The sequence below is a fragment of the Pelodiscus sinensis genome, chromosome 19 (assembly GCF_049634645.1).
Source record: "Pelodiscus sinensis isolate JC-2024 chromosome 19, ASM4963464v1, whole genome shotgun sequence".
NCBI classification, from domain to species: domain Eukaryota; kingdom Metazoa; phylum Chordata; order Testudines; family Trionychidae; genus Pelodiscus; species Pelodiscus sinensis.
The window spans coordinates 28,713,337-28,737,025 of record NC_134729.1 but is presented as its reverse complement, the minus strand read 5'-3'; the positions used below and the strand labels follow the sequence as shown (position 1 = coordinate 28,737,025).

The 23,689-nt window shown below is 47.8% G+C and overlaps 1 protein-coding gene across 9 annotated transcripts in view; it reads right to left on the bottom strand.

Moving 5' to 3' along the window:
* Positions 1–23,366, bottom strand: part of TCF3 (transcription factor 3) — a 145,175-nt gene extending 121,809 nt beyond the window's left edge. For 4 of the 9 annotated variants that reach the window (XM_075903246.1, XM_075903248.1, XM_075903249.1 and 1 more), the window contains exons 1-3: positions 22,976–23,366; positions 19,312–19,416; positions 9,057–9,129 (exon numbers count right to left, since the gene is read on the bottom strand). In XM_075903246.1, the coding sequence (XP_075759361.1) occupies positions 9,057–9,129; positions 19,312–19,389 (151 nt within the window). In that variant the 5' untranslated portion in view covers positions 19,390–19,416; positions 22,976–23,366. Of the gene's footprint in view, positions 1–9,056; positions 9,130–19,311; positions 19,417–22,023; positions 22,129–22,975 lie in introns of those variants that run through there. The other 5 variants (XM_075903247.1, XM_075903251.1, XM_075903244.1 and 2 more) reach the window with 3 other exon arrangements.
* Between the last annotated feature and the right edge of the window lie 323 nt (positions 23,367–23,689).

The following is a 23,689-nucleotide window of genomic DNA, read 5'->3' as shown; positions in this document are numbered from 1 at the left end:
CTGCCAAGAGACAGGACACTTGAAGCTATACACTGGACTGACCCAGCATGGCTGTTTTCTCAACCCTAAGTATGCTACTAGAATACTGTTCGCTCTCCAGTTACCAGAGAAATATTTGTATTTGTTCTTGGAGCATTTCTGTTCTGCGTGATAACACAGTCGCCTTCGCTACACTCCTTCCAGAAACCCGACTCTCCTTCCTAGATTAAAATTCTGTTGTGTCTGCCTGAGGATCTCCCCTTCTCCACCCCCCTCCATCTGTTATACAAACTTTGAACGATGAATACTGGGGAGGAAAGAAAAAAGGGAAAGTCTCGACAACCCCAAAGGTGAGGCAAGTTGCTAGGAGCAGGAATGCGTATTCAAGGACATAATGAGGGGATCAGAGACTGAAGACTGAACTGAGGTGTTACTTTAGATTAAGGGAGATAAGTGTGAAGTTACTACTCTTTGTTCTACACAGCTTGCTACTTCCTGCCAGCTAGAATTCCCTCCTTCCATCTTCTCCCCAGCTCCAGAAATGCTCCTTTTCCCCCCTGAACCCTCCATTTTTTAAATCCCACTTTCTGTATTTTGGTCCATGGGTTTCAGGAATCAGTACCAAGGAAAGAAGGGTACAGAAGCCACCCCCCAAAGTGTTATTTCCGAGGCAGACACAAATAAGGGAGCTAAAACTAAGCAACTAAAGCTAGGTCTATGCTAGCACTTATGTTGCGCAGGGGCGTGAAGAGCATCTCCCACCAGCAAGCATCAGTGTGGACAGTGCTACGTTGAGGGATAGCTTCCCCAATTATCACCTCTAATATCATTAGCTCACAGACATTAACCTTCCCCCCCCATTCCCGCTCTGTTCTGAAATTTGATTTGTCCTTTTTATGTGTGTTCATATATACCATAGGGATACAATCAAAAAAGGTGGTTATACTAATTTTCTTCCACAATTTGATCTGAGGAAGTGAGCTTTCATGGGCCAGACCCATCGCCTAATAAACCATCTTGTTAGTCTTTTGGCTCGCCTGCAGACAGAGATACTAGCACACATTGGAAATGGCTTAATTATGTCACCTGCATAGAGTGGCTACACAGCAGAGCTTACAGAAGCAAAGCTGCATTTGTACAGCTGTGCCACTGTCAGGTCTCTAGTGTAGACATGGTCTAAGAAGCCTTACGTCTCACCTTCAAAAGTGACTTAGGTGCTTGGAAAATAGACAGTGGGACACAGCCACTTACCCTACCTCACTTTTGAAAATGGACTTTGGGGCCTAAGCCATATAGACACTTTTGAACACTGTGTATTTAGAAAGGTAAGAAACTTAACACATCAGTTGGTCTACACCAGTGTTTCCCAATTGGTGTTCCACAGAACCCTGGGGTTCCGCAAAGGGAAAGTAAGGGTTCTGTGAGAACATGGCACTCCCTCGCCCCCTCTTAAAGAGGCAGCTGATTTTGCGATTTTTTTTGTCTTGACAAATTTTACCCTGGCAACCCTAGGGATTCCTTGAAATTCTTTTAAGCTGAAAAGGGTTCGGAGGTCAAATAAAATTGGGAAACACTGGTCTACACTAATAATGCAAATACATTTTAGGACCAAGCTTGAGTTCAAGAAGGATTCTGTATTTTTCAAGCTAATGACACACAACACACGCCTTGCAAAATTCTACATTGTTCACAGCAAGTTTCCTCCCTGGCCTTTAAAAAACAGAGAAAAAGAGTTTTTTTCATAATAAATTATGAACAAAGTAAAATATGGACAAGCTGATTTTGTACCTGGACAGATGTGGTTTTTTTTTTAAATGAGTGCTTTGCAATGCTGCTGAATGAGAACTGACACACAATTTAAGTACAGAAATGTCAAGTCATATTTTTGCACCTTTCAGGCTAGATCAGAATAGCAAAAAAACAAAAGAATCCGTAACACCCATTGCTGCATAATCCAAATGTGGGAACTAAATGAATTTAGTAGGAAAATGTGATACAACCCAACTATTAAAAGCTTCTATTTTCTTCACTATAGGGCATAGTGCTGGAAACTAGGAGTCTGAAATTCAACCCTTCTTTGGATTTCAACAGAAGACACTGCATTTAGCTCTTCAAGATTTCCTCTCACTAATTTTTAGCTTCTTTTACTTAAGATGTGCAAGTTGGCTGCTCAGCATGTTAAAAAGTGAATAAAATGTCATTTTTCATACCCATAGATCTGCTTCCAAAGGCAGAGGAGCTCTTTCTTTCTGCCTCTTCCAAAGAGACCCTGTACTCATTCACACGGAACCCTCTACTCCAACTTTGGGATGTGGCCTAATAAATGGTTGCATGCCCATATGAAGTAATCAAATCTTCAAACAGCTCACCCAGAGCACCAATTACACAGACAACCTCATCTTGCATAGAATTTATGACTTTGTGTTGTTGCCACAGATATAAAAGGCCGACTGTTGTTTAAAGCAAGCTTTCAAATGGGATGCAGACTCCCCTCCCTCCAGGGAGAATGCATTTGACTTTGTTCAGTACACTATAACTTAAAATTTGTTACATGCACCAGCTTGTAACTCTTTGAGAAACTCCCTAGTTAGCCAGCCTCAAATATGTAATACAGACTAGCCCTGATCAAAGCAAATCCCTCTTCAACAAACCTCAGCGCACAGACTTGCTAGCAGATAGGTGCAGAACAAACTTTGGAAGTGGAGAAAGGAGGAGGTAAGGGGGGAGCAGAACCACAGCCCGTGACAAAAGGGGATTTCTCCCCCACTACTCCATTTTGCTGCCCTCGGGCTACAATGTTCCCTTGAATCCAAAGCAAGAAGGGGGGGGGGGGGGGGGGAAATGTAACTGCAAATGTCACTACTCAAGACGACAAAGCCATTTTGTAGCAAAGTTTTTTTACAAGCAGAATAATTCATCAGCAGGAGTCAGGCTGGGCTACCAGTAACCAGACAAAACTAAAGCTCCGTAGGCTTGTATGTATCAAAGATATTCCTCTTTAAATGTGATGGAAATACAAAGCACCACTACCAATTTCTTAGGAACGTACCAGGCTGTGATGGCAAGCAGATCACCTCCCCAAAAGATCATCATCATGGGGGCTTTGTTTCCCCCCGCAGACCTCTCCTCGCGTTCTAGGCAATCCCATAGCACTTGACAAAGCAAGGAGCCAGTTAAAACACCGTGAGCCTATAGAAAAGGCAGCGGCAGTTAACGTACTGGGCGGCTGGCGGCTTGCGCTCTTCTCCGGCCACAACAGAAGTAAGGCTGGAAAGACTGATTCTGCAACCCTGAACAGAGTGGCGGTGAGGGGCTGCAGCTTCCTCTCCCCTAGATTGTACAGGGACGTTGCAGGAGAAGTGCACCGGGGCTAGTCATAGGGTTGGGGCAACTGGGACCATGCCCAGGGCACCGTGGCCAGAGAGTGAGGGTTAACTGGGCATGGGCATTGCATGGCAAAGCGGGTAGAGGGTGCTGGGCAGAGGGCAGGGCATGCTGGAAGCACAGGGCTGGGGTTGAGGACACAGGTGGGAGAAAAGCGCCAGGGTTGGAATGAAGTGGGCGCTGTGCAGAGGTTGGGGGCAAAGGAGGCACAACGCAGGGGCGCTTGGCGAAGAGAGCACAGGATCAGGGTGCAGGGGTCGGGGAGCTCCTGGATGCTGTGGAAAATGGGAAGTGCAATGCCCACAAGGATCGGGGCACCAAACCACAAGTTCGCCCAGGGCGCCATTTTCCCCTAAGGCTGACCCCAAAGAGCCCAGTTTGCTGCATTCCTCACTCTGGCTGGGGAGCACAGGGGGCAGACAAGCCTGGACCTGCCCCAGCCGGGTGGCACCCTCCCCTGGTTGTGTCCACTGGAGCTGCAGCAGCCATGGACCAAGCTGCTGCAGTGAGGGGGCTGCGGCAGCCTGAATCCTGAACCCCTCCTCCCCCGCCTCATCCCCGAGCAAGGATGTTTTAGGGAAGTAATAGTTGAGTTGACTACTTGCATTTCTCCCCACCCTCTTGCTGGGGGGAACAGCAGCTGGTGCTGGAGGGAGCCGCCCCACTCTTACTACATTTAAAAGGCAGAGCTGCAGTGGTCCAGCCCTGGCTCGTACCGGGTCCCAGACCTACCCCCACTGCGGCTCTGCAGTTTAAATGTAGTAGGAGCCAGGCTGGCCGACTGCACACCCAGCTTCTACTACATTTAAACCGCAGAACCGCAGCGGCCCCTTATCGACTAATTGTGTACTCAATATAAATTGTATCAAGTACATGATTAGCCATTTACTCGCTACATAACATCCATAGCACATTTTCATTTTTTCCCCCAAAAAACAAACATTAATAGAGTTAAGGACCTGAGCAACATTAGTCAAATAACTGGCAGTTTAATTTTGGGGAAAAAAAAATCTTAACTTTTTGCCATAGCAATTATCCAACAACTTGTCCTAGAAAGTCTAAACTCAAGCCAACCGGTATATAGGAACAACAGAACACAAGAACTCTCATGTGGGAGAGTTTACAACATTAAGGGATTTAGGAGCACAGGAGCAGGCAAAGACACTGTGATTTGTGCTCCTAAGCACCTTTAGTAATTCTCCAAGGGGTCTAGCTTTAGACTCTGGTTTTTTAAATTTTGGCGTGGGTAGCTCCATCTACCCGTTGACTCTGGAAAACTCTACTTGCAACACAAAACTGTGAAAATGTCCCTTTCCTGAGAAGACCTGTACTTGCCAAAAATCCTGCAGAGGCAGCTTCCAAGGTCTATGTAACCAGGAACACATTTCATCCTCAAGGCAACCATTTTAGTCCATCTAATCAGGGGAGGGAAGCCAGACTGACAGAGCAGACTTAAGGTTATCATTTGACATGTAAACGGATTTCTCCCTGAGTGACTTGAGGGACAACGGAGGGGGGAAGAGGAAGGGTGTTTAAATATAAACTAGCCCACTTTTATATTCAGTAGTCTACTCTAGCACCTTGGATTTACTTAGCACTATACGCACATAGAAGGTGGTCACATTTGCCTCAAGAAGCTTTTAGTCCCACAGGATATGGGACAATAGCTCAGGGAGAGGAAGTGTATTTTTAATTAGGATTTGAAAAGCGTTCTAACTTGGTTGGTCATAACAATTCCCTTGTAATACTGGTTACTTTAATATAGATGCTTATTCACCAGCCTCGTGTTTGGGAAGCTGACCCTATTTTACCAAGCGGCAGCCATTTTTTCCAGATAACCCCCAAACATTGTTTCTTTGCTCTTTTTAATTCTGATTTCTACCAAGGAGCAAACATTCTAATAACGCACATTCTAATAAAACACTGCAGTCCAGCAATGAGCGCCTCCATTCTAGTGGGAGACGGTAACAAGTGTGTTAGCAGCTATAATGTGCCATTATCCATCAACAATTTAAAGTATCGCATGAAGGATCCCTGTCCCCTTGACACACATCTTAGGTCTTCAATTGGTAAAGATCATCAAGGAAAACCAGGACTCAGGCCTTTTCTTAAATACCCAACTGTCGCACCAGTTTAATCAAAATCAGGTTTTCTGGGTGCAAACCCCTGGGTACTTGTACTAAACCAGCGATTTCCAAATGACGGTCACAACCCACCACTGGATGTGGAGGGAGGATCAGGTGAGTGGCGGGGGGGTGCCTAAGGCAGCTCCCTGCCTGTCCTGGCAACGCAGACCAAGCTGTGCCCTAGAAGTAGCTGGAAGCAGGGCCAGCACCTAGGGGGAGGGGGGACGAGCGCACAGGGCTCCGTGTGCTGCCCCTACCCCAAGCACTAGCTCCACACTCCCATTGGCTGGGAGCCTGGTCTGCAGTGGCAGGAAGTACGGATGTTAAGAGGCGGGTAACTGGGTAATCGTGTAGTTGACAAGGGAAGGCGCTACCCCAGCTGCGGCTCTGCAGTTTAAGCATTAAGAGCCAGGTGGGCAGGCAACCCAGCTCCTACCACATTTAAACTGCAGAGCTGCAGCGGGGGTAGCTCCTGGACCCGGCGCGAGTTGGGACTGAGCTTTTAAGACAGTTCCCCCCAGCACCGGCTCCTGCTGCCCCTCCACTTGCTGCCTTTGATATAGTGGCAGCAAGGGGGGGAATGCGGGTAGTCGACTAAGTGACTCTTTTATACCCCTAGCAGGAAGCTGCCTTAGTACCCACCCACCCCTGCACTGCTGACCAGGAGCTGCACAAGATAAGCCCGTGCTGCCCCAGCCATGACCCCTCCCCAAAGCTGGAGTTTCTTCCTACAGCCCAAAGCTTCCTCCTCAGCCCCACCCTGGAGCTCACACTCTAGTCAAATCGCATCGGGTCACGGCATCAATAACTTTCTTCAACTGAGTCATGAGAAAAAAGTTTGAAAACCGCTGCGCTGAATAGTTCACAATTGGCTTAGATCAATGTAAGTTACTAAGTCAAGCTAAATCAATGGGAGCCAGATGTAACAATGACCAACCACACCAACCATGGTTCTCTCTGCACCGATACCTTGCTCTAGTTCAAATGAAACCTGTTTAACTAGTACAAAGGCATGTGTGTGTAGACAAGACCCTGGACGGAACGACTGGTCATTGTCACACTTCAGACATATACTTAAAGTCAGCGTGAAGAAACACAAACATCCAAGCAGAGGGAGAAGATGCTCGTTAACTCTTGAAAAGAAAAACACACACATCACCCTTTAAAAAGAGAGACTTCAGTCCGTTCGCTGCACGAAAACCCTCCTTTAACGGTGCACTAGGCTGCATGTCAGAATCAAGATGCCTACGAGCAGACTGAAAGTTCCCGCTAAGCCCAGAAGGATGGTGGCAGCTGTGCAATTGCCTTTAACTCGCTTGTATGTCACCACTCCAGTGATTTTCATGAACCATTCAGAAAGCCCATCTCAAAAACAGTAGCTCAGAGGAAGGATGGTACCAACTTTCCCTTTCACTCACTGGGTGGGTGGGGAGGGGGGAATGCAGTGAGAGTACAAGATTGTGTTTGAAGCCAACACTGGGCACCAGAGTGAGACACACCAGCCACCAAAAGGTTATCACTCCCTCTCTGTCATGAACTGCCCACCTCTGCACATCAAGTAGGCAAGCCAAGAGCCAACCAGGAAATGACCGAATGCTAGCTTGCTCTCTCACTAGCTTGGGGTGTCTCTTGTGGAGTATTTTAGCAGCAAATTACAAGACGTGTAAGATGGAATGGTCTCTCCTTTACTGTCTTCCTATATTTCTCTATTTCCTTCTCCCCATCTCCAATACATCCTTCCCTAAAGTTTTCATTGTAGAGTAAACTAAACAGCTCTGAAGCACCAACCATGGGAGACAATAACCTCACATCATATTGTGTATTTGCCTTTCTGAATAAAGTTAAAACCTACTGTGCTTTGTAACGATACTTTAAAAACCTTAAATTTATTTTTCAAGTCTCAGTATGGAGAGAAACGGTTGTTTAAAAAGCTCAATTAGTGATTGAGCTCTGGGAGCCCCCAAGTACTGTTGAAGTTGAGGGGCGGAAGAGCCGTGACAACATTATGCAGCGTTTCTTCATGCAGACTGAAAGTTTCCAAAGTGCTGAGTTTCCACACACCACATCACCAGCTCTGCTGTACAAAACCTCTCATTACCTGGATCCAGGAGCTCCTAAAACTCCAGGCCTACTCTTATCCTGGCATCCTAATAGGAGGAAGCTCAAGAGGCAGAAAAAGCAAGACATCTGATTGCAGTATTTTTATGCTGAGCCATTTCCAGCCGCCTTAATATACCTTACCGATACTTCCCAAGCCACCCCCTTAAATCACAGCTTATGTGCCAGAGCTTCACCATCCTAGTGTAACTTTTGGAGTTTTCCTAAGACAAGGGCGGCCAACCAGTTAGACACGAAGAGTCCAAAGAGCTGGGGATAGTGGTGCAAAGAGCCACACGTCCCTCCCCCACAGCCAGGCACCCCCAGCTCCCCCAACCCAATGCCCTTCCCCTCCCCAAGAGACCCAAGCCCCTCCCATTCTAACCCAATGCCTGGGTCTCACCAGAGCTACCACCGCCATGGCCACACACTTCTCGCTCCAGGAACTGGGACATGTGCACAAGCGGGGACGCGGCTCCAAACGAGCCGCAACCCTGAGAGCCGCATCTCTGTGAACAAAGAGCCACACGTGGCTCAAGAGCCACAGGTTGGCCACCCCCGTCTTAAGAGCAATTGCACAGCCAGGTTTCTAGGAGTGGGACATTCCAATACAACTTGGGTGGCTTCAGCTAATCGGTATTGGAACAGCTGAGATTTTAACCATGTACGAAGGCAACAGCATACAGAGAAGGGATATGGGGGGAAAAGGCAGCAAGATCTCTTGCATGCTAGATACTTTATTGTACAGAAACCCCTCCCATGCAATAGTCTAATGAATGCAACACCTCTGAGCACAGAGAACGTGTTACAGCCACACACCCCGGAGTATGCCAGGGATAGCCCTAGGGCAATTTTATTTTAATCCTCTCCCAGTTAGTGCCATTTTAGACGAGGGAATGGACTCCCATGGAGTCTAAAGTTAGGCTCTATGCGGGATTAAAGTTTGTAGGAACACATATCCCCAGCCTCTTCAAAACCAAACTGTGCTCCTAAATCTCCTGGATGTTTTTTGAAAACTCTTCCCTACCCTCCCACATTCAGAGTTTAGGCAGGCCATCACTGGAGTTGGACAGGCCAGGGGGCATAGAGTGGGAACTTGGGAAAAAAGAATCATCTTTGTGGGTACCATTTACTTAAATACAGCAAAGGGGTGTGGGACCAGCAAAGGGGCTGAAGGCAGTCAAATCCCACTGAAATTCAAACTCCCTTCAGCCTCTTGGAAAGTCCCAACTAAGAGAATTAATCTTTTAGCTATTCATGAAGCTTCACCTCCGTTACACAACGGCAAAATATTCCTGGACACGCACAGACAAGGGATTACGGAATTAGCGTTCATACTCAGAAAAGCAGCGGTACAATAGAACCATGAAAATACATTAAAGAGCCGCCACGAAACTGACAACTCCCTTTGCTTCAGGGCTTTGTATTTGTTTTTAACTCTGAAAAGAGGCATTAAGAAGAAAATAATACCTGATCCGCCAAACTGTGTGCTTGCTAGCGTCGTGGGTCTGTTTTTTCCATTAGCCACTGGCAGGGGGAACATCTAGAAAAACAAGAAGAGGAGAGAGAGGGAGAAAGGTGAGATTTCAATATGTTAGCTTTGTTGTGGTAAAGGAGCGACAAGAAAGAATTTAAAGTGCAGAAAGCTTTCCAGTTACTCTCTCAGCTGATCTATATAGCAGAGAGGAGAGTAACCCAACTCTGTGAACTTGTGTACACAGACCTTCCAATTCCTTTTTCATGAAAAAGCAGCTTCTGGGATATTTTTCAACTGCACTAAAGGAAGGTTCCCTCTTCCCACCCTTGTGCTTATGGCTCATTCTTTCCTTCCCACATTATTAAAGGAGGCAGAAAATTCAGGAGGAGCACAAGGCCACAAAGTTTAAGGTGTCCCCTTATTAATAAGTTAGCATAGGAGTGCAGTGCCAAATTCTCCATCTAAAGAGAGGTTCACCCTCTACCTCCTTCAAATTAAGCACACCTATGAAAACTGGCTTATTTCCTTCTCCACCTCCATTATTTGGTGCTATCTTATGTCCTAGAAAGAAGTTAGCAGCTATAGGTTGACCGCTCTAGTCCAGCACCCTAGAGACCTGGCCAATAATGAACCAAAGAATTTCCTGAACTATGGGAGATCATTATCGTCTAGCAATTTTACCAACATTTCCACTGATTACCGTATTTTCCGGCGTATAGGGCGACTGGGCATATAAGACGACCCCCTATCTTTTTAATTAAAAGATAGGGTTTCATCTTATACCCCAGCGCCCCTCCGCCTCCTTTGCTCCCGGTGTCCCTGGTCTGCTGGAGATGGTCCCCAGCAGACCAGAGGCACCGGGAGCAAAGCCGCCAGGAGCACCTGGGATCCCCCCCCCCCCCCCCGCCGGAGCCCCTCCGCGGCTTTGAAAGCCTCGGGGGAAGCCGGCGGCGGGGCATCCCAGGCGCGCATGGGCTGCCCCCCCGCCGGAGCCCCTCCGCGGCTTTGAAAGCCTCGGGGGAAGCCGGCGGCGGGGCATCCCAGGCGCGCATGGGCTGCCCCCCCGCCAGTTTCCCCCGAGGCTTTCAAAGCCGCGGAGGGGCTGCCCATGCGCGCCTGGGATGCCCCGCCGCCGGCTTCCCCCGAGGCTTTCAAAGCCGCGGAGGGGCTCCGGCGGCGGGGCATCCGGCGTACAAGACGACCCCGGATTTTTGGGGGATGTTTTTTAACTTCAGAGGTCGTCTTGTACGCCGGAATATACGGTACTAGGCTTTTAGAAGACACACAGGAGTAAATCAGAGCTAAATAACAGCACAACTGGTATGTAAAGTGGTATGTAAACATACTTTATGAGACCACAGGATATCTGGCCACACCCACGATAAGTGGACACATTGCAGGCAGTCCCCGGGTTACGTACAAGATAGGGACTGTAGGTTTGTTCTTAAGTTGAATTTGTATGTAAGTCAGAACTGGTACATATTGTAGGGGAAACTCTAGCCAAACATTTCTCCAGAGCTCAGTTTTATTCTCCCACACCTCACTTCCCTCAGTCCTTTATTCTCAAGCTGAGGTGTCTACTGAGAAAAGCCGCTCTGCGTCTCCCTGGTCTGCTGGGGGGCGGGGTGCTAGCTTTGCATCTCCCTGGTCTGCTGGGGGGAAGCAGCTAGTGCGGGGTTGCCTCACCCCATTTGTAAGTAGGGATCCGATGTAAGTCGGATCCATGTAACCCGGGGACTGCCTGTACTGGATCAGAGCACGCTGAACTAGAGGTTCAGCCTGTACTGCAGTCATTCCAGCTGGTGAAACAATGAGCCTTTAAGGTACCACAGAACTGCTAACAGATTTATTTGGGCATCAGCTTTCATGGGTAAGAACCACTTTGTCAGTGGCAAAAATGCGATCATCAAATATCCATCCACTTGCTCTCTCCTCCCAGAGACACTGCGCCAAGATGAGCGCATTCTGCAAGAATTTGTAGGTTGGTGAAGTTTGGCTGATTCCAACATTATGTAACACACGTTAACAAAGATTAATGTGCTTTCACACTATCGGTCATTTTAACTACCTGTTTGCTACAGTTACTGCTACAACGTATCGCTAACTGCCCTCTGCCAAAGAGCTTCCTTGAAAATACTGCATACCTAGTCAGCTAATGCGGAAATGTATTTTTCAAGTCAAATGGGTGGGTTTCAAAAATTGTTTAAAAAAGTACAGGCACCTGCGTACAGCAGAAGATAATTTTTTTTCTACAAACATGGAGCTTTAATCAGTAAAACAGCTAGTGGGAAAATGCTTAGTATAATATTGAACGCAGATACTTGCAGATCAAATTACAATATTTTTAGCTTGGTTATATTTGAATAACTCAAAGCTTTAATACTTTGAAGATTAAACAATGTAATCGTCCTTTAATAGAGAAATGTAGCATTTTATGTCCTGACTTATTTAATGCTTTCTTGTGACCAGGAACATTCATTTACACACTTGTCTGCTCAGCTTTAGTTACCAATCAGACATATAGAAATACACGGAGGAGATTTTCCAAAGGCAGAAAGAGCAATCAGCCAACAAACTCCCACTGAAAAGCCATGGAATTAGGGTACCAAGAAATAAGGATGTTAAGCAGGTAACTGTCTCATCGTGTAGTCGATACAATTTGTATCGACTACACAATTAGTCGATAAGGGGCCCCGCTGTGGTTCTGCTATTTAAATGTAGTAGGAGCTGGGCGCACAGGCAGCCTGGCTCTTACTACATTTAAAATGCAGAGGTGCGAGCCAGGACTGAGCAGGCTAAGCCTAGGCTTACCAGGTAGTCAACTACTCACTTATATCCCTACCTAACACCTGTACCTACTTGTGAAAATAAATACGTACATAAGAGAGCCAGGGCATGTACACTTAAAAACAACAGTAAACAGAAGGCTCACAAGAGACTTAGATTTTCAGTGCTAGTAAAGAAATTCCTGAGGACAACAACAATGTTAGTTTATATAGGTAGTGCTGCTGTAGCCATGCTGGTGCTAGGAGGATATTAGAGAGACCAAGCGGGTGAGGTAATCTCTTTTATTTGACCTAGAAAATGTTACCTCACCCACCTGGTCAGCTCAGAGACAGATTTTTTTAAATAAAGGGTACTAAACTGATAGCCTGAAGTTCACTTTATCCCAGCAAGATAGCAAGGGACATTGCTTTTACTCCTCCCCCCTCAGGAAACTGGAGAAGCGTTACTTTAATTTAGCAATGGGAAACCTAGACGAGCCAGTGGACCACATGAGTGGCCCTCCATGTCAGCAGGTTGCAAGACTGTCGTAACCAAGATGATTTCCCGGGATAGGGAAGTTTTGCTCACTGTGCTGGCATACCTAGGGGGGTGCTGACCGAAGCATAGCAGCGCCTGGATTGGACGCAGATGGAGCACGCGGCCCTCACAATGTTAGGTGCAATCTGCACATACGTCCCTTCATAAGTGCATATCACTTTAGCAGTATCACTAGGAAAAAGCTACATGGACAGAAACCAATCAAATCTGGCAACCCTACATGTGGGAAACATTAAACAAAATGTCTCGGGGGCCACAAACAGAACACCAATGGGTTAAATGCGGCCGTGAGGCTGCTGGCCACTGAAACTGTCATTAATCTTCTCTTCCAAGAGGGTGGGGAGTTTTTGTTTGGGGGAATCCTTGAATGTATTGCTATTGAGCATCAATTGGTGCATGCTGGCTTCCTAAGTCTCAGAGTTTGCTTATTTTTCATAAGCATTTCTGCTTAATAACTGCTGATGCAACAACAACCACCCACAAGGTTAGACTGAAAACACCAATGGAGAGAATGTATAGCTTTGTTCCATTGTGCAACACACAGTTTCTCTTCTACTTCTGCAAAAGGGGTCTCCCCCCCACCACCACTATTTTTGGTAATCCCCAGCACACCCACACACTGAACACACATGAATGAGGGTTGCCTTCCCACCTCTTGCCTTCATCTTCCTTACGCAGTTTTGAAAGATACTGTCAGTGGGAATCTGCAGTAACTCTTTGCAGCTCTCTCATGATTATAGGAATTAAAGAGCTATCATTCATCAAAGCTAGCTGAGACTTTAAAGCATCACAATATTTGATAAATAAGGAGCCACACACTTATGTTACTTCAATACAGATTTAAGCCCAGATATTACAGATAAAATGCAGGAAATATAACGCTTATGCTGTCAACTTCTGTTTTTCTACAGCAGTGTGGGTTTAAGTCACACTGCTATGCTTCATTTAAGGACATAGCGTAAATCAGATTAACAAATGGAGAGGACACTTTTAGTTTTCATCATGCCATAGCAACATCTAAGTTCACTCACCCACTGTCAATTTCCTTTTTGTTTTTAAAATGTTACTTTAAAAAAAACAAAATAGTTAGAAAACCAGTACCGAATAGAAGGCTTAAGTATCAAGGTTTTGCAATTTTGTAATTGGTTCATTACTTGATTTGTTGGCTTTGAATAACATAGGTTTAATGGTACTATGTAAAATCCCCTGCCTTAAATTTCTGTAAACAGTTTATAAATTGTTGCACTGATGCCTTCAACCTCCTTGAGAGATGACAACTACTTAACTGCTAGCCCTTCAGATATCACAGTGTCATTCTTGGACACAATAAAAAACAAAACTAAACATACTGGAGGGGAAAATACAGAGATATATTTTAATGGATGGTTACATCTAAGATACCAGCAGTGTTCTGAGAGAGAAGCTTGACTGATAAGTGAAAATGTATTTGTCCAGTTACGTATCTATGTGTTTATTAGTGGACAGATTTCAGTGAATTAAGTCCCAAGGCTGCAATGGCTGTAAATAGAGTTTGGAAAAAAAAACAATTATTTTTAAGAACACTTTTCCCAGACTAATTTATTTTAAGTCAATTTTTCACTCTCTCAGATTATAACAAAGCAGCCATTTTTATGTAGTTGCCACTCATGCATACCAAATCTATTAAAAATATTCTATTTACTTCTATTAAGCAATTAATTGTGACATAGGCCTTTAGTTCAGAAGGTCTCAAATTAAAAAAAAGTTAAACCTGAGAGCTATTTTGGAGCACACAGAAAATAACTTAATGGTTGGATATTTTATTAGAAATGAATAAAGAGAGAATTCCACTCAACATTAGCAAAGGTATAAGTGTTCCCTTAAGCAGAACCCTCCCAATTAAAGCCTTGTACGCCTACTAAAGTGTAACGTGAACTTTATTAGTTATATTCTGAACAAAAATCAGTTTTATCACAAAAATGCAGGCTCCCTGTCTTTGCTACAGTGAGACATTTTAACTCTAGGAAGTAGCTGAAGGAAAGTTTTAAAGAGCCCCAGGCCAAAAATATATATATTTGTCCATGCAAAACAAGCCAGATACTTGTTACTTAGCTTTGGGAAGGTTGGACACAACTCTGCCTTCCCCAAAGTTTTACTCCCCACAGGGTGGCTGGATCCACGTGCTTAAGGGGGTAGCCGAGTTAGTCTATAAAGTGCTACCAGATCATTTGTTGGGTTTTTTTGGATCCACGTGGTTCAGCATGCAATACAGAGTGCTTTCTGCTATAAAGGCCCGTCTATATTGCAACTGACGACATATCATACTTTGTATCTGCACACCATACCGTTAATACTTTGTTAACAACAGCGGCAGCTAAACAGCACTTCGCCCCTACCCAAGACTCAGACTGGCAGTCGGGCGCCTCCGTGTATCTGGTCTGGCACACCTGTGCAGCACAGATAGGACCCCTAACCATGCCGGTGTCATTGTTTGGCTGCTGCTTCTTCCTCCCAGCTCTCATCACACTCTGACATCCCAGGCTGTGCTGCACCACAGGTTTTGGTGCTGCTACTCTCACTCTCTCCACCCTCTAAGGACTATTTCCCTACCAAGGGAGAGCTGTCCACATTTTCCCAGAATGCACTCAGACAAAAGTAGTTCAGCAGTGGCCTGAATTAGGGATGTTAAATATCGGTTAATTCAATCACTGATTAACCTCATGAATTCTTACCAGTTAGCCAACTAGTCTATAGTCCCTGAGGGTGGGGCTGGCATCCAGTGCACTCTGGCCCCACTCCCAGGGAGCCCCTTGCCACCCCACACTGCTGCCTCTGTATTAGAGATAACAGTGCTGGGTGCCAGGTGGGAGCCGGTCTGCAAGGGGAGCCAGTTTAAAAACTGGCTCCCCGCCATCTTGCGCTGCTGTCTCTGATACAGAGGCAGCAGCGTGGGGTGGCAGCAGCCCCTGTCCAGCAGGGAGGTCTGAGCTCCCAGACCCAGTGCAAGCTGGAACTGAGTCAGGCTGACTGCCTGACCAGCTCCTAATATACTTTAAATGCAGAGCCGCAGCAGGGGTAGGTCCCGGACCCAGTGCAAGCCAGGACCGACCTGCGCTCTTGGGCAGCCTCCTAAAAAAAAATTTACTGGCAAGGGGTGGGGGAGAAATGCATGTAGTCTATAGCATTACCCTATAAGCTTTTGTTTATCGGTTAATCGACTACACTATCATTTATTGGCAAGTTACTTTGGTAGAAAGCTTTGGACCAATGCTTTTGCAGTTCAATTAATACTGAATTTTCTCTTTTTTTGAGGTCTAGATCATTCTCCCCAAGATAGAAGAGACATTTTCAGTATTTCCACCCCCCCCCCCCCCCCCCCATAAGGATTAGGCCGCCCTTTTATACACAACCACTAGCAGTCAGGACATAAAATTCACCCAGCTCAGAGCTGGTCCAAAAACCACAACAGGTGGGCAATGTATTTCCCCTAGAAAAAGACAGAAAACACTGGTCTAAACTGAAGTTGCTAAACCACAAAACCCTTGACTCAATAGTCTTCACTCCTTTAACCTAGTCTGACAGACCACTAGGAAAACTTTTCATTCTTGCTTACTCAGAGATGAGGGGAGGGGGGAGAAAGCTATGTGATCCAGACCACAAGACAAGAAGTTACATCCCATTCTCCAAAGATTTCACTATGTAACTTCTATACAAAGGCCAGGGAACCTTTTGGGTCGGGGACTGCTGACCCACAGAAAAGTCAGGTTGGGGGCCACACACAAAAAGCGAGAAGCCAAAAAATGCCCAACCCTCACTGATGTGGCCCCTGATTAAGGAGAAAGACACTCCCCATATTTCCCTATGCACACCAGAGCCTAGGGGAGCACAGCAGGGGGGCTGGAGTGCCAGTACAGGCCCCCCCAATTCTGGGGGAGAGCCTCTAGAACTAGATCCGGGCAAGCTGGGGGCCGCATCTGGCCCCCGGGCCTTAGACTCCTCACTCCAGTTCTATACTACGCTTAACAAACATGTAGTATCTGCTAGCTAATGAGTATGATGATAGTATAGGTTTTTAAATTCTCATTCTCAGTGGGATATTTGTTATTCCTAGAGACCCCTTTAGGCAAAAAAGTACCTCCATGTCCAAGTGCGGATGGACACAACAGGCCCAGTTAAAAACACATTAAAGGATTCCCACTGACACGACAATGCAGGATCAGGCTTGACTTATAATGGAGATAACCCAGCCCCAAAACAGAGCTCTGACGGAAACTGTCTCAGGCCCCCTTCCCGCAAGCAGCGGATCCTAGTGCTCACCTGAAGCCCCACTGACAAAGGTCTGCCAACCTGGAGCTAATTGCACAAGCGTGATGGGGACACAATGCTCCAAATTCCAGTCTGACACTGGACTGACTCTGGTGTAACTTCTGAGGTCACTGTACATTTACACTAATGTAAGAGAACAGGAATTCTACCCAATGTATTGAATCTTTCCTCCAGATCAAACTTCCTAGGCCCAGGGAGAGTTTTGTAATATAAAGAGGGTTTATGTAATGTAAATTATCATAATGGCCACGAACAACTGCGAGGGTTGAAAATAAGGACAGTTTATAGCAGGGATGAGCAACTAGGAAGGAGCACGTGGATGTTTAACCTGCAGTCCTGTGTCTCCCCCATCTACCACTTTTGCCTCTCAGGTACAGGGCACCAAAGCTCCACACTTACCTGCTCCTCTCCCTCCCTCCCAGCACTTTTGGAGCATATGAATTCTCCCTCTCCCTCCCAGAGCTGGAAGGATGCAAACAGCTGATTCCAGGCGTTCCAGCTCTGGGAGGGAGTGCGAACCAGGCAATTCATGGCTCCCAAAGTGCTGGGAGGGAGGGGGGAGGAGCAGGAAGTGCAGGGCTCCTGTGCCCTGGTGTGCAAGAGGCGTGGGGGCAGCTAGGAGGTCCGTGAACCACAGGTGGCGCCCCGGGGGCCACAGGTTGCCCACCACTGGTTTATAGCAAATTTGAAAGTAAGTTGCAAATAGTCACTGGCAATCCTTTTTGGAAGGGGAGAAAGAAAGCAGCAATCTAACCCTGAACTTGATCATGGATATTGCGGCTCAGAAGCTGGATCACTCACACATACAAGCAAGCCGTGAATTCCAGAGCACCTGACACAGGGATCAGAGACTTCTAAAGTAAAGGAGAAAGCAAGTTGCCCATTCTTCCCCAATGAACTCTGCACACATTTGTATTTTTGATGGACAGCATCACCACGGTTCCCGACAGCCACAGAATACAGCCTCTCTCCGAGTTACGGACCAAACACTTGGCCGTAACTTGAGTTGTTCGTAACTCGGACCCCACTGAGTTACACATGACCGTGCTGTTCGTAAGTGCGGATCGCATTCGTAACTTGGGGACCGCCTTTACGACTGCTCCATGGGAGCTTTGGTCGTAAGTGTGAACGGTCGTAACTCGACCGTTTGCAACTCGGGGAGCGGCTGTATGTTCCTGTTACTTTTTAATTGGTTCAACCTCCCATCAGCTGCAAGTGGCGAGGAGTTCTTCCTGTTCTTCCACCATGGGAATTCTCACGCAGGGCAAGGAGAGGGCGACAGGTCATGATAACACAGGTCGATACATATGATGGCCTGTGCAATTTGGAGCTTCTTATTGAATGCTGCTAGCTAGCTGTACTCTGAGAAATTGTCTTGTTTACGTTAAATCTTTATGCAGGGATCCAAAAGCGACACAGTATAAATTATAAAGGAAATAAGGGACAAGGAATTGTGACCATGATCCCTTATTTTGTACCCCAAGGGGAAAAAGTTATCACAAAGCTGTCACTCACAATAACTAGGTACATCCAGAGCAGCCCAGAAGACTAATGTCTTCATTGCTATTTAATGGTTTTTCCTCTGTGTGTAGCTGTGTTTTTCCAGTTTCTATGTTAGGTTTGCTTATCTACAAAGCAAGACACACATGCCAAGTGTCATTAGGGAGCAGCACACTACAGAGGAACCAAGCTGGAGTTTGTGTTCAAAACAGCGTAACTCTTTCCACGAGTCACTCACCAACTACAAACGTCACATACAGGCCCTGATCCTGCAAACACTCGCAAGCTTGCCTTGACATGCCGCAGTAGTACCAGCGACTTCAATAGATTTCAATGGTGTGTGTGAGGCTAAGTATATTTGTATGTTTACAGGGTCGCAGCCTTTGCTTGCTACTACTAAAAATGAGCCCAAAAAAACAGAGACATTCTCTGGGTAACTTGCTAGCCAGTGTTAATTTGTCATGAGCGCCCCAAATCTTATTTTGGAGGCTTAAGGGTTTTGGAGGGGGCAAGGTGATAGGGTACAGAAGAACATAATTCCCATGAGAATGAATTTTATATATAGATAGATAGATAGATAGATAGATAGATAGATAGATAGATAGATAGATAGATAGTACTGCTGTGTAAAACTGCAAACTAAGATAAAATAATCTGCAAGGGACATGAATTCAACAATTTGGATCTGGGAAGAGGAAACACAGTTTGATGAACTGTTAAATCAAGTTACATCCTTGCATTAGTTACATATTCCCATCTTCAGAAGTCACTATCCTGCCCATTTTGCTGAGAGTGCTGACGTAGAACAGACTCATGTTTTTGGCTTCCACGAAACTTTCCCACCCAAAGATCAACACGCGCTCACGGCAAGGAAAGTCTTCACTAGTGATGCTCAGAGTCCCCTGTTGCTTAACTTGGTGCGGGGAAGGATGAAGGGGGACAAAAACTAGCACACATGCACTCACCATCTCTGAAACTCACTTCCCAATTACCTCACTGTACAGGCTTACATCCCCTCCTTCCCCCCTCCCCCACCTCAATTCTTCCAGATCTCAAGAGCACTGAAAATAAATGAAGCTACTGTTCCTTTAAAGCCCCCCCCCCAAAGAGCTTGCTTACCATACTGAAGTCCAGCAGGTCACTGAGTTCTTTGTCTGTCCCAACTGCAGCCATTCTCTGCTGCTGCTGCTGATTCATACTCCCACAGACTCAACAGTGGCAGTCCTAAAGAAAACCATGGGGGAGGGGAAGAGATATTTTAATGACTAGCGCAAACTGCCCACTCTTCTGATGAATATTGTAAAAAAAGGAAAGAAACATTGCTTGCAAATCCCCAGCTTCAAACTTCTGTGCCTCGGAACGCAGTGAAAGTCCTCACATGGCATCCAGAGGCAGGAACAAGCCTTCTATTGACCAGACACACTTGTATGTTTGTTTTTTGCTGCCAAGTCCACTAATTCAGACCAATTCTGTTGCTCCTGGCATGCAGCAAATGAAAAAACAAAACCTCAACTCATTTATCAAAGGGTTCAGACAAGTTATCATTCAGGCTGTTGGTAGGCTGGGACTTCTTACCCCCTCCACTTGTAGGAGCTCCCTCCCACTTGTTTTTGTCTGTTTCTCTTTAAAGTTTAAAAAGGGCCTGATTTCATGCCCTCCCCCACTCCGTTTTATTTTGATTGGAGGCAGCTATGGGAAGCTTGGCAACTCTGAAAAATCTAGCCCTTAGGTAACAAACAAGCAGTACCAAACAAGCAGTAACCCTACCACAACGGATGGGAAAAATAAAGTCAAATAAGAATTATTTTCACCTTCAAATGGCTTTCCAAAGATAAAACTCACAGAAATCTTGCAAGGCAGGTAAATATTGTTCTGCCCAATTTTACAGGTTTTTTTTCAAAGAGCTCAAACCCATCACAGCAGGAAAATATTTCTCCAACAGAAGAAATGGAGGCAGGGAATGGGATAAAGAATTCACTCTTCTTCATCTTTAAAACTTATTTACAGCTTATTTAATGCTGGCCAATAATTTAAATAATTAATAATTAGCTTAATATTTTTATACACACAATAAGCTCTGAATTCCAAAGCATTCCTAGGAAACACATTGGCTCATCCATTAATTTTCAAGGAGGTTGAAAAAATAAATATGCTGAAATCGATCCAGTATATAAAAGAGCTTTGCCACTATATTTAAAAAAAAAAAAAAACAGCCAGGGGATTTTTGTTTTTTAAACCTGTCTTTATGTCATCAGTGCATCCGGCAAATATTATTAAAGCAACTTTGAAAACATGATGTCTCCCTTTCTCTCTGCCCAGGGGGTCCTGAAACAACAGCCCCCCCCTCAGGCCAAGAGCCCCCAGCTTAGCAAGTCACAAACAAGGCAGAAGGGGGGTGGGCCTGGGTCAGAAGGGATCCTGTTCAACCAACCCAAAAAAGCCCCAGAAAACACCAATGCTCGAAGGCGGCTTCAAACAACAGAGTTGTATTAAGATCACAGAGGCAACTTATACAATATGCCCCCCAAAAGAAATGAAATCTATATTTTAAAACCTCGTAGCATTTAAAAACATGTAGTGTCCTATCAAACGAGAGCTTGACCATGTGACAGAGAGGGGGCTGGGGGCCTTGTTTTTGCTATAAAAAAAAACTAAGAAAACTTGAACGTGCATGAACGACAACAAAGGTGAGCATCACGCAAAACGGTTTAATGGCCTTTTCAGGGTTGAAGGGGGGGGAAGAGGGGCTAACAAGTGAACAGGATTTGTGTGTTTCCCTCCCCCCACGCAGCAGTCAGTGCAAACTGCGGGGGGGGGGGGGGGGAGTTGCCTTTGAAGCAAACGGAGCTGCTGGAGAGTGTTATTTTTCAATCTGAAATCATTCACAGCAGTTTTTCCGCTGCATGCCAGCGGAGAAGCCATTTCTCCCAGTTAACACACAGCAGATGTTCCCCTATTACCCCCTCATCCCCCCCCCCCCCATGCACTTCAACCTGAGACATCAGAGTTTCTCCCACCTTCTTGCCTTTGGACAAAGGCGCCTCACCACCAGCTCTCGCTCCGCTCCTCTCCTCCCCCACCCCCCTCCCTTCGTTCTCCTCCTCCAGAGCCCTTTCCCAAAACTCCAGCCACGGCCTAGCCTCGAGCCACCTCCAACGGCAACGTGCAGAGAAACATCCCCCCCCCCCCAACACACACACACACACACACCCCGAGAGCTGACAACAGTCCAACCTACGCAGAGGGCGCCGGTGGAAGCTGGCACACAATACAGAGCTCCCTTCCCTGGTGCACTTCCAAGCAAAGTTTGCAAACTACACACACACACACACACACTCGAACGGCAGGATAAACAACACCCTGCTGCAGCTGCAGCCAGGACCCCGCAAGTTTCAGACCGGCCTGTGGAGATGGACAAAATATTTCATACTGAGACTCGCTCTACGCCGCCCCCACCCCCAGCTTTCCCAGCGTGGTTTGGGGGCGGGAGGGGGGAGATCATGTTCTCACTTCAAGCCCTTTAAACTTGGCTACGAGAGGGGAACAATGAACCTTCTTCAAGCCAGCTGCTCTTTCAGACCCTCGTTTTCACAATACCCCCCCTTCTCCCCCCCAGCCCCAACTGAACATGAGAAATGCACAAGATCCTAGTGAGCTCACACACACACGGATTCCTCCCAAACTTTTCCCCTTTGCTAGAGCCAAGATGAAGTTTGCAGCGGTCCAATTTCAGGGGAGGTGAAGGGGGGAATTATTGCCACCGGAAAAGCAGCCCCTTCCCCCAAAGAACCACCCCCTCAATTCCCAATTCTGCCAGGCCCTTCTACTCACCCAGAGAGGCTAGGCTGAAGTTTACAACAACTCCAGAGCAAGGAGGAAAACAATAAGCCTGTGCAGTAGCCGCGGCCTTCAGAGGGTTGTGGGGATGGGATTTGTGTGTGTGTGTGTGGGGGGGGGGGGGTCCTCAAGTCAGCTCCACACCCACACGCGACCCCCGCGCCCTAAAGAACCCATCTAGGGTGCAGCCCGAGGAGAGGGGCTATCAGCTCCTTGGCAAAGCAGCCTGGAGGAAGGGCCCCCCTCAAAAATTCTAAGCGCCACCTCGACAGGACCCACTGGGCTTTGTTCCTCCGCCGCCCTCCTCCCTCCACCCCGCTCCAGAAAAGGGTGAAGGAGCCTCTGCCAGGGCTCTGGTGCGGGGGGAAGGGGAGCAACTGCCTCCCTGGAAGAGTGACCTGGAAGCGGGGTGGAGGAAAAGAAGGAAGAAAAAAAGAGGGAGGTGGAATGAACCCGCCCCCCCAGCTTTTCCTGTGACGCTTCTTCGAAGGATCCGAGATCAAGTTCACAAGAGTTTTTTTTTTCGGGGGGGGGGGGGGGGGAGACACGCTTAAAGCTCCGCGGCCACAGAGTGGAGGGGGGGGGGGCCGAAAGGAAGCTCCCCAAATCGCAGCCCTTTCTGAGCCCCCAACCTAAGCTGAAGTTTGCACGAGTCCCGGCGCGTGTGCGAGCAGGGACAATAAACTCCCTGCAGTGGTGGTGGGGGGGGGAAGGGGGGAGTAAGTCCACACATCGGCAAAGCCCCCCCCCCAACAAACCCCTCTCAATCCACTCCGACAGGCAAGCTGCACGCAGGGCCTCCCTCTAAGAGAAGGGAGACTTGTTACATTTCGGGGGCTCCACACTGCGGCCCCCCCGAAACCCCCACTCTCCCCACGCTGAAGTTGGCAGAATTGCGGGATGGGGGCCAAACCCCCCCCCTTTTTTTTCCTCCCCCAGGTTTTACCTGCTCGGGAAGAAAAGCCTCCAAGGGGGGGGAGGGGAAGCGCATGAACCCCCCCCGGGCGCTGCTGCCGCCGCAGCCAGGGATCCCGGACAAAGCGGCTGCGGCTCCCCCGCCGGCTGCCTGGGCCCGCGGCGCCCGCTGCCGTCCCGCCGGAGCCGCCGCGGGCTCTATTGTTCTCTAGCGCCCGGCTGCGGGGCAGGCTGTGGCGGGCGGGCGGCGCGCTCGCTCCGCATGGGCCGCGCGGCTCTCTAGCGCTGCTGCTGCGGCCGCTGCCTCCTCATCGTCCCCCCGCGGCGCGGGCGGCTGCTGGCGCTGGGGCGGCCGGAGACATGGGAGCCCCCCCGCCTGCACATCGGGGCTGCTGCGGGTGGGAGCGGCGCCTCCCCCCTCCGTATCCCTCCGCCGCGGGCCAGCTGCGCGGCGCGGGCGGGGCGGGGCCGGGCGGGGAGCGGAGTGGGGCGGCCCTGCCCGCGGGGGCCCCTCCCCTGCGCGGCCGCCGCGCTCCCCCCGGGGCCTTCCCGCCGTGATCCCCGTTTCTCCTTCTGCCCTTTCTCCCACCTCTTCCCCCTTTGCCCCGCTCCTGCCTCAGTTCCCCCGCCCCTCCTGCCCCTTTACCCCCCGCCCTCCGCCCCCATTCCATTCTTCCCCCTGTTCCTCCATTCCCTGCCTCTCCCCCACTTCCCCCTTTTCCTCCAGGGCCCCGTCTCTCCCCGC